Source organism: Castanea sativa, chromosome 12 (assembly GCF_040712315.1).
Source record: "Castanea sativa cultivar Marrone di Chiusa Pesio chromosome 12, ASM4071231v1".
NCBI lineage: Eukaryota > Viridiplantae > Streptophyta > Magnoliopsida > Fagales > Fagaceae > Castanea > Castanea sativa.
In genome coordinates this window covers 50,179,983-50,196,242 of record NC_134024.1, presented here as the reverse complement: position 1 = coordinate 50,196,242, position 16,260 = coordinate 50,179,983, and the positions used below count along the sequence as shown (strand labels likewise).

The following is a 16,260-nucleotide window of genomic DNA, read 5'->3' as shown; positions in this document are numbered from 1 at the left end:
CATTTTTTTTTCTAACTATAGTTGTATTTTTATTTTTATTTTTAAACAAATGTAAACATACGAAAATCCTTCTTTGATTTATCTGGTTTGTACTTAAGCAGGCGCGGCCTGTAAATACCTTGGTTGTTTAGTTCTTTTTAATGCAGTATCCTTTTTACCCAAAAAAAAAAAAAATCTGATGAAATATTGATGCTAGGGAGAAGTTCAATATGCGATGTTGATTGTTGAAGACTAGTTAATGGTACTTCTTTTAATAATTTTTATTGACAGAACAACCAAGAGTGGAGAAAACTTCATAGAACAAACTCTTTCTACTAGTCTGCAGACAAATCATAAGAAATTACAAAGTACATAAGAACCCAATTGGTGACAAAGTGGTCAATTATTATGCAGTAATAATGCACCAACTGTGAGTGGCGAGTATAAGTTCATCTATTTGGAAGCATTAACCATCCCAAAGCGTTTTCGCATATAGGCAACATGTTTGTCTCTAGGAGGTAGATTTTCCTTGATGACACTTACACGTACAAACTCATTAGCCCAATTGAAAAGTCTGGGAAATTTCTCCCTTGTCAACAACTCTGATACCCCTGCAGCTTCTTCAAAAACTCCAAGCAAGTAGCCTATCGTGTTAGCAGCAATGTCTAGCAGTCCAATAGTCTCTCCACCAAAAAACCTCTTTCCCTTGAGCTCATTTTCTAGAAATTGTAGAAGCTTAGATAACTCTTCCGCAGCCTTCTCGCGCTCTTTCTGATCTTCACCCCAGCAAGCTTTAAGTATTGCAGGCAAGCACTAAAAAAAGAAAGAGAGAAAACAAAAAAACAAAATATTGGCACAAATACAATTTTAGTCCAATATAGAAAATACATTGTTGGTTTATTACAATTGAAAGAAGCTTATATTTTACCTTTTCGTCTATGAACTTGGCCCAGAATCGTGTATTGGCTCTCTCATAAGGATGTTTGGGCAAGATGGGATGATTTTTCCAAGTCTCATCAATGTATTCGAGAATAACAAGTGACTCGGCCACAGGCTTTCCATTGTGTACAAGCACGGGAATCTTTTTGTGAACTGGGTTGTATTTGAGGAGGGAAGGGCTCTTGTTAGTTAGATCTTCTTCAATGTATTTGTACTCTATTCCCTTCAGCTTCAAAGCCATCTCTACTCTGCGCCCATAAATGCTTGCCCACGTACTAAACAGCAATACTTCTTCTTCAGCCATAGCCATAATAACACTCGCAGTTTACAGAGTTTGTAATGAGATTCAAATTTCAAAGGGCTTGTCTCTACCTTCAGGGTTTGATGCCCTTGTATAGAGCCTATGCATGATTTTTATATTTAATTTAAAGCTTGAATTCGTCCATTAGTTTGAATTTTGATGCTAAAGCAGTTGTGGTAAGTGCTAGAATGGCAAATCCAGGCCATAGCTCATTGATGATCTCAGCAATGGCTGAGCTGAAGGATGACCTCAGCCAGAAACGGAATATAGTCTTTCGGAAGGCACATCCAACCCGGACACTTAATTTATATGGGGTGGTGGGCTACTAAGCCCCACTTCCCCTCATAGTCTTTACCTAACATGGGAAAATTTTTGGTAAAGAAACTTGTGCGTTTTGTCACCAAACACATCACCATTACTATGAAGAATTGCATTAGCTATGGAGACGGAGTCAGTTGAATTATTTGGTGGAAATATGTATTGTATAATTTGTGTTGGATGCTACTTAAATTTTTAGTTTATATCCCTAAAGATGAACTGTTGGGTTTCAAGTCTTTGGTGATGACTTGTTTTCAAATTTTTTTCCTCGTTTTTTTTTTGTTGGGGGGGGGGGGGGGGGTGTAAAATTAAGACCTAAACCAGCCTTATGTGACACTTTACTACTAAAGTTTTGAACCATTAAATCAAGCAAAAGTGATGTAAAATAGTGGGATTAATTATTTTTTATTCCTATTCAACCTTATGGCGGCTATTAGGGGGTGTTTGAACACCCCTTGGAAATCGAATCATATAAAACTAGTTGGATTTTTTGCATCTAATTAGTTGACATTTTTTTGGTTAAATCTTTGAATTTCATGGAATCACTGTTTAGGATAAGCTATGATGGTGCCACACCTAATCCTCACCATTTTTTCATGTATTGATGTTTATAGATCAAATTTGTTCAAATAAATACTTTTTTTTTTAAATTTGGATGGTGATTAATGGTGCATATAAGGGAAAAGGTAGAGCATCTATTTTTTTTATAGAGAAAAATCATTTAATTAATATCTTTACTTTGTTATAACATTAAAAACCCTTAACCTATATAATATCGTAGTGTTAGAAATATTTCTTTATTGTTGAAATTTGATGACGCATTGTCCTATCATAGTTTATCTAGAACACACACACACCCACACTTAATTGTCACTTGCTAGCTTACTATTAGTCTGTAATTACTCCACTCTGAAGGATGGATTTTGTAATGGACCTCATGTTAGTGGGAATTCAAACGTTGTGTTAGCCTTCTTGTTTTCTTGTTATTACAATGGAACATTATTTTAGCCTTCTAGTTGTGTCAATACATACATAGCATATAGAATTTAGCTTTCAAAATTATGGTCTTGTAAAGGTTGATTTTAATGAGCTGACTTATTGCTAATTGTTGTTTATTAAATCATGGGCTGCAGTCTTTGGAGTTATGGAACATGGCTGAGAATAAAAGCATGACAATTGCAGCACATGAGAATATAATTTCTGCTTTGGCACAATCACCTGTCACTGGAATGGTTGCCTTTGCAAGTCATGACAGCTCTGTGAAGTTATGGAAATAAATAGAGCTCTGTTATGGCAGTGTCCAATATTTTTGGAGCTCTTGGCATTTGCTTTCAATCCTCACTAATCTTGGGAAAAGAAATAGCATGCTGTTTGGAGTCTGTTTGTAATAATTTTGTGTTACAATTTCAAATGTGGTGTTTTTTTTCCGCTTGCTTACAACAAATAGGGAAGGGGGATTCAAATGCTCCTAATATAAAGAATTGGGTAGTATCATTGAGCCACAAGGCTCTAAGTGTCATGTGCTAATTAGCAATTCAAATTTTTTTTTTGGTGGGTAATTATGTTTCAAGGTGAAAAATGAGTAGCCTGTATAGCAAACTTGTTTGATGGAAGGTGGGAGGAAGAGTGTGTTCTTCATTCGCTAATTCCATGCCTAGGGAAGACTGTTACTAAATCTATTCAATTCCATAGCTTTTTGGGCCTCTTTGCTTTGTAATTTGACCAATCACAACTGTAAGTGAGAGTGCTCTCTTTTTTGTCCTGCCTGCCTTCCTTTTTCTTCTTTGTTTTTTTTTTCTCCTTCAAATCTTGTGTGATCTCCTCTTCGTTGGAAGAATTGTCTCCTACATCATTGGATATTTGGATAACCTGTTAGACCATTCACATCAATCTCAACAAAGAGGTCTAAAGTTAAAAATATAGTGAAAAACCCACAAAAAAAAAAAAAAAACCCCACACATCAAACTCAATAAACTAACTAAAAATTTTTACCGATCAACATTGATCACCACTTGTTGTGAGATAGTCTTCCTTGCTAGTCCTAAAAAAATGTTTTTTTATTCTCAAAACTCTCTCTCTCTCTCTCTCTCTCTCTCTCTCTCTCCACCTAACCTCCATCCCGTGATAGATAAAACATACCCTTTAAATTGGGAGATCCAGTGGATGGCTTCTTCAAATCAATGTCTCAAACACACGAGGTCCAAGAGTTTGAATCATTTCTTCATTTTGATTTGTGTATTTTGTATCCAGTGGATGGCCACAATAAAACAAAAATTTCTTTCATTTTGGGTTCTTAGTTAAACAAGTTTAGTATTTCGATTAGGACTTTGGGGTTTCGGGATCTTATTTAAACAATTTTGGGTTTTCCATTCAACAATTTTGGTAGTGAGGAGTACGAGCTCAAATGGGGTGGTAAGATTAGGGATTTAAGGTTCAATAGAATTGAGATTTTATTTCTGACCTCCCATATGTGTGGGTAGTTGATGATTGGGTCACGTTGGACTTAATTTGAGGTGGGAAGTTGGCTTAATTTTTAGGGACAGATTTATTAGGAAATTTTTAATGGAGTGATGCTACGACTTAGAACATTATTATTGCTGGTGTTAAAAAGTCATATTGCTATTTTTAGCGCCACTAATTACAAAATTAGGGTTCCATTGGTGGAGGCAAAGCCAAAGTTTTTCATAAGTCTTCAAAGTAACGTGTGAATTAGAAATCCTCTACTTCTCTCTTACGATAGTTACAAGTTTTTTGTTGAGTCTTTCAAAGTAATGTGTCAATTAGAAATCCTCTATTTCTCTCTTAGTATTTTACTTTATGCTCAATTAACTGTAATATTATATATATTTAATTTTAAGCTTTCGTTACTTTAAAAGAAAAAAAAAAGGGACATTGGTAACTAGTCTATGATATTGTGAATCTATTCGTGTCATGCATTAGTGATGCTAAGTCATCGGTGGATATTTTGTTTTATTTTTTTTTTCTTTACAAAAAGTAAGAGAGAGGATTTGAACCCAAATTATCTTTGTTAGAATAATTAAGTAAACCATTAAACTATAAAGCTTTTGACGCTGGCTTCTTTATTAATTAATGTATAATTCTGATTGCATATTGACGAGTAAGTTTTCTTAATGAGATTAGAGTACTATTAGAGCATCACCATCAGGTCTTTCATAAAAAATGTCATTTTGACACACGAAAAACCTATTTTATTATTTTACCTCATCATTTTTTAATATCTCATTCATCAAATGTTTTATTCTTCAATTATATTCATCTATATCTATTTCTATATAATACTAAAAGCTGAAGCGTAGCAATTAATGTTGAGCCACATCAACAATCACGTCATTTCTATCATATTTTACTAAATTTATCCTATAATTTTAAAAGAGTTTTTATTAATTTTAAAATACTAATAAATCTAAAATAATTCCCAGCCCTATCTCTATCCTAAAGCCCACTTCTTACGTATTTAATTCCACCATAAATCACAAACCCAAAGCCTTTTCAATCAAAACCTTTGTGAAACCTTTTGTTTTCTTCCTTTCCTTTTGTTGCAAGCATGTCACTTTTTTTTTTATTTTTTTTTTAATAATCTTTATTGATTGTTTATTTCAAAATTAATTCTTAGTGGAAAAATGTGATGTAAACGTTTGAGTTTCACCGTCGGCTAACCATTTGGCACAGGATATATACTAAAAAAAAAACACTGCTAGAGAAAGAGATATAATCGACAATTGTTTGAGTTTCACTGTCTGTTAAACGTTTTTTTTTTTTGTTGTTGATAAATGAACATATATCGATAGAGATTAGGGAGCACCCGTGAGTCACAGAGAGAGAAATCTGATATGATGCAGAGAGAGTTGGAGAGAGATCTGAGGGAGGCCTCTTCACTTCTGTCAGTCCAGTCTCCCTCCATCTTCCGGTTCCACACAGTTGTCAGTAAGTTTTAATTTCTTGAAAACTTGAGGATGGTGCTAGGGTACGACCATGGGTGCAACTTTTTCAATCTCCGACCCAGGCTCGATATCAGAACATTTTTCTCGGTAATTTTCAACTAATCTCTCATCCAATTGTCTTCATATAGGTTTGCTGTCAATTTAGGGACTTGTTGAAATCAGGGAAACAACCTAAATGATCAAATTCTACCTGAATTGTTATTAGGATTTTTTTTCAGTTTCTGGGTTTTGTTCCTTTGCTTTCATGAGTTTCAGTTTCATGTTCTTTGTTTTTTTTTGTTTTTTTAAAACTTTTCTGGTTTAGTATTTGGGTTGTTAGAGAAGAAGAGAGAGAAGGCAGTGGAGCAAACATAGGCCAAGAAGGGATAAGATTTTTCAAATCCACAATGATTACAAGGTTGCCCATGACTCATTCCCCAACAGGTATTTCCCAAAAATAAAAAATTTTGCTTGTATTTTCACACTATGAGAAGTCCTTGCTTTTACAAATACAGGTACATGATGTTTAGTGCTTCCTATAACTTTATAGAGCCCACATATAAAACACATATGATATCACCATTCACCAACTGAACACTTCTCTTAACTTGTGTCAAATCCACATTTTAAGGGCTTGAGTGAGTTTGGTTGATAGTTGATATCATGATGTTATATTAATCTACAACAGATTTGAAACAATAACCTTGATTTTGACGCTGAGAAGAGATGCAGCCTTTTGTTGTAAAATTAGTCTCTGTCACATTCCAGAGTTGGTAATGATAAGTACCTATAAGCCATTACTTTTAGTTGTAGAGAAATTATGAATCTATCAACTATCGAACTATTTGGCTAAGGCAAATAACATTTGAGCTGATAATGGATTTTTCTTTGCATGTTTCCCTCATTAGGCATATCTCTTTGGCCTGTTTAGTTGCCCATGAATCAAAACCATTTATATTTTGTATAATCTATACTACTATTTAAGGGGCTTCTCCTGTTTAGATTCCACATTTTTTAGTTCAAAAATACTCCTACAATCCTATGTTTAAGTAGAGACAAAATTAAAGGACAATCGGGTAAAAATGTAACTTTAACCCCACTAAAACGTTGCCTATAAAATAGGACCACACCCTCAATACACTCACGTTAGTTTTCAAACTCAAATTACTTTTTCTTCAGTTCTCTAATTCTCTCAATTCTATGTTTTCAAACTCCTTTCACTCAGCTCTTCGCTTCAAATTTCACTACAAACAACAACAACAGCAGATAGATTTGAGGTAAGCTCTTTCTTAGATCAAATTTCAGCCCTCTCTCTCTGATCAAATTTGGCCATGTTTTGCTTATTATTATTTCAAAACTTACTGGATATTTCTCTCAATTCTGTGTTATTCTTCTTTTCACCATTATCATCATTGTTAAGAAACTCCTCTCACCCACCTTTTTACTTCAGATTTCACTACAAACAACAACAACAACAATAGTAGATAGATTTGAGGTAAGCTCTTTCTCACTTCAATTTCTCTCTCTATTTGGCCATGTTTTGCTTATTGTTTTCCTTAATCTCATCTCACGAGGGATTTTTTTTTTTTTTTTTTCCTTTAGTCTTATATCTAAATAAAAGTGCTGTACGTTTGTGTTTTTCCTCTTGAGAAGAACACACATGTATAATCGAACAATTAGGGTTAAAACAGAGAACAGATCTGGACTGTTGATTTCAGAGGTTTGAAAACCTGTAAAACATAAAAAAGAAAATAAAAATAAAAGATTTATTTGGGGTTAAAGCTATTTAGAGGCGAGTTAATAGTTGATTTTACAGATTTTTTTTTTCTTTAGTCTTATATCTTTTCTTTCTGTAGTCTTTTACTTTTTTGAGGGATTTCTTTCTTTAGTTTTTTTTTTTTTTTTTTTTGATGGAAACGTTATGTGAATGTTTTGTTGAGCACTTCTTCACTTCTTCATATATTCTTAACTTTAATTTTGTTAACTTAAAGTGCATAAAGTGAGTGGACGTGTAATGAATTGATGATAAATTAATTGGTGATTTTAGCACAGTTTTTCTTCGGAAAGGTTATGAAAACTTAAAGAATTATGAGGTTATTTTTTGTCTTTTAGAGTTCTTATGGAGTTATTCTCTACATTATTTGGCCATGTTTTGCTTATTGTTATTTAGAGACTTATTGGATATTTTATGGACTATTGTTTTACAGGTCTTCACAAGACACTGTTAAAAGATGTTTTATTTTTTTATGACTCTTCACTGATGTGTAGGCTTTGAGGTCAGTACTATTCGAACGAACGTATCTTCTATTTCCCTTAGGGTCACATTGAATAGGTTCGTTTTTAACTCTAAAGCTAGCATTTTTCACCTTAGCTTAAATTGTGTTGGCTTGCAAGTCTGATTTTGAGCATGACAGTTGTGAAAGCTTGAGTTTTATTTTTATTTTTATATATATATATATATATATTTTATATATATATATATATAGTTTTATATATATATATATATATATATATATATATATATATATATATATAGTTTTGGTTCGTTTTTAACTATAAAGCTAGCATTTTTCACCTTAGCTTAAATTGTTATGGTTTGCAAGTCTGATTTTGGGCGTGGCAGCTGTGAAAGCTTGAGTTTTTTTGGATAGTTATGGTTCGTTTTTAACTCTAAAGCTAGCATTTTTCACCTTAGCTTAAATTGTTATGGTTTGCAAGTCTGATTTTAGGCATGACAGCTGTGAAAGCTTCAGTTTTTTATTTTTTATTTATTATAGTTTTGAGCTTTTGTTTTTGGGTTTTGTTGTTCAAACTTCAAAGTGGCTAATAAGTAATGATTTTTTTTTAAGTCTTGGATTATCGTTTAGCAAAAAAAAGTCTTGGATTATCAGATTATGTGTTAATTTTCTTCTCCATGTGTTGGTTTACCAATGAGAAATTAAATTTATGCAGTAGAATTTAGGTCATATGAGGTTCTCAATCTCAAATGCTAGGATAATTATTACTTAATTTTTTTAAAAATGGTTGTTTTATCTCCAACAAAAACTTATTATTTTATCATGATTTACAATCTAAAAGGACTAAACTTTTTTATCATTATCCTTTCCATATCATTATCTTATCTTATCTTATCTTTCTTTTATTTTCTTTTCTTTTATCTGGTCAGTTTGATGGGTGTTTAAATATTTTCTCTAATTAATGACTATTTTTTAAAGAATAGGAATGATATATATTGATGTGTCTTTTTTTTTTTTGTGGTTATCGGGTTTGACTCATTATTTTATTGTATGTGTTCTAAGTGGTGCCCTCTCTTCCTCTTATTATTTTTGTTTGTTGTTTTTCTTACATTTAAGCCTTACTCTCTATTTTTTTTTGTATGTTTTTTTAAATTGAGATATCAACGATTTGGTTAGATTGCACAGCAGACACATTGGATGAATTCGGGTGAGTGAAATGGTAGTCAATCTATCAAGTAGTTGTTAAAAAACATTTTTTGTAAATATCCTACCTTATGAAATTTAATATTTTCCTTTTTTGTGCCTTTCATTGCACATTTGATGATTTTTAATATTGTCATTTCACAAGTCTATGCTTCATGTTTATTGTACTTATCATTATTGTGTACATTTTAAAGTCTTTATTAATACAAACACACACATTTTGATCATAGGTTCATGGCAAATGCTGCTGGAAAGCAATTAAAATGTGGAACAAATAACATTTCTCCACCAACTTCTCCACTGTAGCCGGCATAATATTAATAAGTTCACATATTCCATTTTTCAGATGTAGTGAATTATTTTATAGTTTTACTTGATGTAAATATTTCACTTTTCTATATTGATCTATCAACTTTTCATAATAGCTTTTGTAAAGGTCACCACATAATACTCATAATCTCATCACACCCTTAAGGTTTTTTTTTTTTTTGTGGTAATTGAAAAATGTAGTAATTCGAAATTATAATAGATGCTCTAAATTAACCCTTACCCAAAAAAAAGAAGAGCCTCTGAGCACGCCCATGAGCGCGTGCTCAGAGGCTAGTACTACATTAAAAAATTGTCACTATATTGGATAGAATGACTTATTTGTGCAAATTCATGAAATGCCACTCCAATTTTTTTCATTGAAATAAGTTATATGGTTTCACGTTTGGGCTATGTTTTATGCTACATCATTTGTTGTTTGAAATAAGTTAACGGTTTTGTGTTTTACACTTTTACTATAATGTGGATTTTAGCAAAAGATTTTTTTTTTTTTGTTGTTGAGAAAACTGGTTTGAATTCAAAATGGCTTAAGTGAGGTTATGATTAGTTGAAAAACGCATTTATGATTGTCCTGCCCTGTATGCATATAAGCATGCAAGGTTGTGTGTGTATTTTTCTCATTGGGAATAATTAATTTCATTAAATGTCTTTCTTATATTTGGAGGGTATTTTTTAAATTGTAGGTTTGGAGAAATGATGGGTTTTTACTTGAGTTCTTCTATGATTCAGAAGGTACGTTTTTTGATGTGTCACAGTATGCATTCTTTGGCAAAGATGTTGTTGAGTTGGGGGGTTGCCATTCTTCATCGCTTGGAGTTTTTAAAATGATTAGTGATGTTATTACTTTAATTTTAGGAGTATCCCTCTTACCTATTTTCTTTATTTGGCCCTTTGTTTTACTAATCTACTTAAATTTTGTTCTTTTAATTCAAGGTTTTTTAGTTAGGTTTGATCTTATTGAAATAAAAAAAAAAAATTTGAGCAAGGTATGCTTCTTTAGTTTTAGATATTAATTTTTGTGTGTCAATGTCTTTTACTTACTGTTTTATTTGTATATTTAGCTACTATAGTTTCTTTTTTCTTTTTCTTTTTTTTGGGTTTCTTCATTGCATTTTATATAATTTATTTAGAGTTTGACATTAGAATTCATGTTTATTTTATGAAATTTTAACTTTATGTTAGAATTTTTTTTCCTGAAGCCTAATTAATTTAGTTTTGCATATAATTCTAAACATAAAAGCCAATTAGTACTAGATGTAGTGCATAATTGAACATAAGTGTAGAATTTAGAGGTCGGGCTTGGTGTAATGATAATTACCATCCACAAAACAAGTCACTATGGTGGTTGGAAATACTATAGTATGGCCCATCTTTTTTTGGTTTCAAGCAGTCACAAATCACATAAATCTGCAAAATAATTTGGATTCCATTCCTTTGGCAAAATCTTTTTGTTGAGAACAATATACTCCTATGAAACTAAAGCTCCAATTGTTTCCAATTGATGATGGCCCTCGGAAAAAGGGCAAGATTAAAAAAAAATTATTTTTTTGATAAGTGAGATTTAAAATAAATAAAAACCTTTTGAGGGTAGTATGAGATTTTAGTAGCATAATAGTTTTCAATACATAAAATTAAATTTATTTCTTTCCATATGTTCCACTTTTCACAGCATAATTAAGCATAATCCTCACATGAAGCTTTTTATTTTTATTTTTATGGTTTGTGGATATTGTTAATTTTTAATTGTCTTGGTTATTTGTAGTTTTTTTGGGCTCTAATATATATTTGTCTCAATTTTGTGATACTTTGACGAGCATTTTCTTTCATTGTTGCTTTTAATTATTTTTTTTATAGGTTTGGGAAGAATTTTAGACCTGCATTTTTTTTTTCTTTCACTTTTTTTTTTTTTGATAAATGTAATTGCCTCTTTGCAGTAAAAAATTTTCAGCTGAGGTTTTGGTTTTTCTTTCATCAAGCCAGAGCAATCGTGGTAACTCTTGTTGCTGCTATTGGCTTGAAAGAAGTAATGGGAGGACATGCACTATTATAGCAGTTATTTATCTAGAGAGTTTAGTTTGATTTGCATTCTGGTTATTAAAATGTTCCCTCAAACATCACTATGTTGGCTTTTGAAGTTACTATTGCTATATAAAATTTTTTTTTTCTTTCAATGGCCTATTGTAGTAATTGTGGAAATTGTTATAAGATGAATTAAAGTATTTGGGGTGCACAACGATTTGCTATACAAGATTTGATGATTAGTAAGTATTTGGTTCCAAGAATACTAAAGCCAAGAGTGTGAAGTAGTTGCAGATTTTTTTGGGGCTGTTTGCTTTTGTGGGCAAATGTCAATTGGGCATGAGCTTTTTATGGGATGTTATGCATCTAAGTATGCATCAAAAATGTGTTTGGCGTGGTAGCAGTATGAAATTGAGACAACTAATAATGAAATCGAAAATTGGAAAATGATTTGTTTGCGCTTTAGAAGCAAGTTAAATCTAGATTGGCTCTTCAATTAAAGGATCATATAGAATAATTGTTCAACTTTTTCTTTCAAATTTTTTGTTTTTTGGTTGAAAAATGTGATACAAATGTCAACTGGTGTAAAATTTCATTTAGGTAAACTTTGTTGATCGTAACCCCTCTCTAATTGGCCATTGAAACAAAAGTGCGTAAATATTAACCTTAAACACATTCAATCCAGAAAAACTCCACTCTTAAGAACTTTTCACGGTTGGTTTTACACATACTCTTTTAGACCCAAACACATTATATTATTAAAAAAAAAGGTTTAAAATGATATTAAACTATTGATTTACAACTCAAAATGATGTTATACCTCTTTTCTTCTTTTTAATTTTAATTTTAATTTTCAATAGAATGTAATCCGCTACACAATGATTATTCTATATAGAATAAAAGAAATATTAAATCTATTTTTCAATAGTATTGTCGTGCATCTTACGGGTTAGCGACTAGCTAAAATAATATTTACAACACATTAAAATAATATATTAACTCCTTTCATCATCATCATCAACAACAACAACAACAATAGCAACAACGCACAACCACCATTGCCGCAACAAGCCAACAATGGCCACCAACCACCACTGCCGCAACAACACCAACAACCACCATCGGCACAAACCCACATCCACCAACACCAACTTCAAAAAAAACACAACTGAAAGAAAAAAAATCCACAACAACCTGCCACATTCACAAACCTCAAAACCCATCTCAAATTAAACAAACCCACAACCACCACTACTGCATCAACACCGATAGCCACCATAGGCACAAATCCACATCCACTGGCACCACCTTAGAAAAAAAAAATCCACAACAACCCAAAAAATAACTCCACCACCACCCACAATCACATGAAACCCACAACCGGAAAAAAAGAAAAAAAAAAAAGCCCAAATTTACATGCAATCTCCACTAGTTGACCTCATCGGTGAGGCCAAACTCCACGGCAATGGCCAATCTCAATGGCAACGGTTTAGGCAGAGAAAAAAGAAGAAAGAGAGAGAGAATGACCAGGGGAAAAAAGAAAAAAGAAAAAAAGAGAGAGAGTTGCAGAGAAAGTGATAGAAAAACTAAAAAAGGAAAAAAGAAAAAAGAGGTGAAGCTTTTGGAGAAAAAGAAGAAAAGAGGAAAAGAGAGTGACAGAGATGGAGTGGTGGAAAAAGAAAGAAGAAAAAGAAAAATAAAAAGAAAGAAGAGTGAAAGTAAAAAAGGATGAGAGAGAAATGAATAAAAAACTTTTTTTTTTAGCATTCTCATCCGTACCGTTCCAAAGATGGAACAGTATTATTCACATGTGGTAAAAATGATGAGATTTGGAACACTTCATGAGAGGGGTTTTTTGGTGTTTGGTATGTCAAATGCCAAATATTTGGCATTTGACAAACCTGATGGTGATTCTCTAAGGATGTTTAAACTAGTTAATACGTTCTTGTATTAAGAGTTTAGATATATTGATTAATTTTATATATTTGGTTAGCGGTAACTTCTTTCAACATTTTTTTTTCTAACTATAGTTGTATTTTTATTTTTATTTTTGAACAAATGTAAACATATGAAAATCCACCTTTGATTTATCAGGTTTGTACTTAAGCAGGTGCGGCCCTGTAAATACCTTGGTTGTTTAGTTCTTTTTAATGCAGTATCCTTTTTACCCAAAAAGAAAAAAATCTGATGAAATATTGATGCTGGGGAAAAGTTCAATATGCGATGTTGATTTTTTTTTGGTAAACTGGATAATTTCATTCAACTAAGAAAGAGAATAGTTTGATTGTTGAAGACTAGTTAATAGTACTTCTTTTAATAATTTTTATTGACAGAACAACCAAGAGTGGAGAAAACTTCATAGAAAAACTGCAACAGGGTAAGCAAGTACAGGGCTCAAACCCTCAAAGGCTCAAACAAACTCTTTCTACTACAGTCTGCAGACAAATCACAAGAAATTACAAAGTACATAAGAAGCCAATTGATGACAAAGTGGTCATCTATTTGGAAGCATTATAATCATCCCAAAACCCTTGCCCATTTAGGCGCATAAAGGCAACATGTTTGTCTCTAGGAGGTAGATTTTCCTTGATGGCACTTACACTCAACCACTCATTAACCCAATTGAAAAGTTTGGGAAATTTCTCCCTTGTCAACAACTCTGATACCCCTGCAGCTTCTTCAAAAACTCCAAGCCAGTAGCCTATCGTGTTACCAGCAATGTCTAGCAGTCCAATAGTCTCTCCACCAAAAAACCTCTTTCCCTTGAGCTCATTTTCTAGAAATTGTAGAAGCTTAGATAACTCTTCCGCAGCCTTCTCGCGCTCTTTCTGATCTTTACCCCAGCAAGCTTGAAGTATTGCAGGCCAGCACTAAAAAAAGAAAGAGAGAGAACTCAAACTTTAGCGTGACTTGCAGTCTATTTTTCCAGGTTAAAAAATTGCATCTCTGATGAGTGCTTAAACAAAAAAAAAAACACAAACACACACAAATAGATAATCAGTCAATACATGGCTTATCATTAAAGCCTTTGGGCGCGTTATTAGAACAGTGGTTAAATAATTAAATTAATCATTGTTTAATAATTTAAACTTTTAGAATAATTGGTAATATATTTCAGTAACAATGCAAATCAAATAGTCATGGGATTGAACTCTGTTTACACCATTCCTTCTATATCAAATAAAATAAAAAACTCACCTCTTAGGCCCACATGAGAGGAGTATTAAAGCAACCACACAAAATATATATATTGGCACAAATACAATTTTAGTCCAATATAAAAAATACATTGTTTGTTTATTACATTATTACAAATTTAGAATTGAAAGAAGCCTATATTTTACCTTTTCGTCTATGAACTTGGCCCAGAATCGTGTATTGGCTCTCTCATAAGGATGTTTGGGCAAGATGGGATGATTTTTCCAGGTCTCATCAATGTATTCGAGAATAACAAGTGACTCGGCCACAGGCTTTCCATTGTGTACAAGCACGGGAACCTTTTTGTGAACTGGGTTGTATTTGAGGAGGGAAGGGCTCTTGTTAGTTAGATCTTCTTCAATGAATTTGTACTCTATTCCTTTCAGCTTCAAAGCCATCTCTACTCTGCGCCCATAAATGCTGAACCACGTACTAAACAGCAGTACTTCTTCAGCCATGATAGCACTAGCAGTTTACAGAGTTTGTAATGAGATTCAAATTTCAAAGGGCTTGTCTCTAGCTTCTGGGTCTGATGCCCTTTTATAGAGCCTATGTGTTAGAATGGTTTGAATTGTCAAATTTGGTGGCTTGAATCTTGATGCTAAAGCAGTTGTGGTAAGTGCTAGAATGTCAAATCCAGGCCATAGCTCATTGATGATCTCAGCAATGGCTGAGCTGAAGGATGACCTCAGCCAGAAATAGAATACTCTTTCGGATGACCTCGACCACTTAATTTATATGGGGTGGTGGGCTACTAAGCCCCACTTCCCCTCATAGTCTTTACCTAACATGGGAAAATTTTTGGTAAAGAAACTTGTGGGTTTTGTCACCAAACACATCACCATTACTGTGAAGAATTGCATTAGCTATGGAGACGGAGTCAGTTGAATTATTTGGTGGAAATATGTATTGTATAATTTGTGTTGGATGCTACTTAAATTTTTAGTTTATATCCCTAAAGATAAACTTTTGGGTTTCAAGTCTTTGGTGATGACTTGTTTTCAAATTTTTTTTCTTTTTTTGGTGTGGGGGGGGGGGGGGGGGGGGGTGGTGTGTAAAATTAAGACCTAAGCCACCTTATGTGACACTCTTACTACTAAAGTTTTGAACCATTAAATCAAGCAAAAGTGATGTAAAATAGTGGGATTAATTATTTTCATGTGATTATTTAAGCAGCTGCCCCTATGAAATTTTCCTCCTAAAATAACTGGAAAGTTGTCTGTGGAAAGTGGTCTAAGAGTAACCTATGCAGTCTTTTTGGGGGAATGTGCAGATTAGGCATGTGAATGGCATGAATATAGTAAGTTAGGCATAGTTTGAAACTATGTAGGAAAATAGCAACTCGAGTTTTTGAAACTCGAGATTTACATAATAAATCAAGTTTCAAAAACTCGCTTTATGCGCGCTTGGGCTTGCTGACGTGGACAAAATGCCACCAGGATCTCGAGTTTTTAAAACTCGTTTTACTTCCGGTAGAACTCGAGTTTTACTATATCTTATTTTAAATTAAGTTTATATACGCATGGAACTCGAGTCTTAGAGACTCGAGTTTTTATGAGTAACTCGAGTCTTATAGACTCGATTTCCTCTGGGCATGTTATATACACCTCAGCCCGTGGCATTAACTCTCACAGAAACTCACACCCTCAGTAACACACAGAGAAAACCTAAAACAGAGCTCTCAGCCTCACTAACTCTCACTCACTCACCCTCACTAACTCTCACTCACCCATAACTCTCTCACACCACTCTCACACCACTCACTCTCACAAAACCACATTCTCCACTCTCACTGCTC

General features: G+C 33.0%; 3 protein-coding genes across 5 annotated transcripts; 1 reads left to right on the top strand and 2 right to left on the bottom strand.

Moving 5' to 3' along the window:
• Window positions 1-221: 221 nt before the first annotated feature.
• Window positions 222-1,352, bottom strand: LOC142620033 (putative glutathione S-transferase). Its single transcript, XM_075793473.1, has 2 exons — window positions 908-1,352; window positions 222-792 (listed from the first exon to the last, which is right to left on the bottom strand). The coding sequence occupies exons 1-2, from the start codon at window positions 1,226-1,228 to the stop codon at window positions 433-435; spliced, it is 681 nt and encodes a 226-aa protein (XP_075649588.1). The 5' UTR covers window positions 1,229-1,352; the 3' UTR covers window positions 222-432.
• Window positions 1,353-5,126: 3,774 nt separating this feature from the next.
• LOC142618749 (uncharacterized) lies at window positions 5,127-11,464 on the top strand. 3 transcript variants are annotated; one of them, XM_075791764.1, is made up of 6 exons: window positions 5,127-5,586; window positions 5,819-5,922; window positions 6,704-6,755; window positions 6,929-6,973; window positions 9,929-9,977; window positions 11,180-11,464. In XM_075791764.1, exons 1-6 carry the CDS (start codon window positions 5,512-5,514, stop codon window positions 11,293-11,295), a joined length of 441 nt encoding a protein of 146 aa, XP_075647879.1. In that variant the 5' UTR covers window positions 5,127-5,511; the 3' UTR covers window positions 11,296-11,464. The 3 variants fall into 3 exon arrangements, 1 of the variants encoding a protein (XP_075647879.1); XR_012841340.1 differs by lacking the exons at window positions 6,704-6,755; window positions 6,929-6,973 and having other exon boundaries at window positions 5,804-5,922; XR_012841341.1 differs by lacking the exons at window positions 6,704-6,755; window positions 6,929-6,973; window positions 9,929-9,977 and having other exon boundaries at window positions 5,804-5,922.
• Window positions 11,465-13,543: 2,079 nt separating this feature from the next.
• LOC142620032 (putative glutathione S-transferase) lies at window positions 13,544-15,161 on the bottom strand. Its single transcript, XM_075793471.1, has 2 exons — window positions 14,609-15,161; window positions 13,544-14,134 (listed from the first exon to the last, which is right to left on the bottom strand). The coding sequence occupies exons 1-2, from the start codon at window positions 14,918-14,920 to the stop codon at window positions 13,763-13,765; spliced, it is 684 nt and encodes a 227-aa protein (XP_075649586.1). The 5' UTR covers window positions 14,921-15,161; the 3' UTR covers window positions 13,544-13,762.
• Between the last annotated feature and the right edge of the window lie 1,099 nt (window positions 15,162-16,260).

Coding starts and splice junctions, on each gene's coding strand:
- LOC142620033 (XM_075793473.1), bottom strand. CDS start 1,228: ATGGCTATGGCTGAAGAAGAAGTATTGCTGTTTAGTACGTGGGCAAGC. Junction 793..907: donor CCAAGTTCATAGACGAAAAG/GTAAAATATAAG, acceptor TTCTTTTTTTAG/TGCTTGCCTGCAATACTTAA.
- LOC142618749 (XM_075791764.1), top strand. CDS start 5,512: ATGGTGCTAGGGTACGACCATGGGTGCAACTTTTTCAATCTCCGACCC. Junction 5,587..5,818: donor ATATCAGAACATTTTTCTCG/GTAATTTTCAAC, acceptor TTGGGTTGTTAG/AGAAGAAGAGAGAGAAGGCA. Junction 6,756..6,928: donor CAACAGCAGATAGATTTGAG/GTAAGCTCTTTC, acceptor TTTTTACTTCAG/ATTTCACTACAAACAACAAC.
- LOC142620032 (XM_075793471.1), bottom strand. CDS start 14,920: ATGGCTGAAGAAGTACTGCTGTTTAGTACGTGGTTCAGCATTTATGGG. Junction 14,135..14,608: donor CCAAGTTCATAGACGAAAAG/GTAAAATATAGG, acceptor TTCTTTTTTTAG/TGCTGGCCTGCAATACTTCA.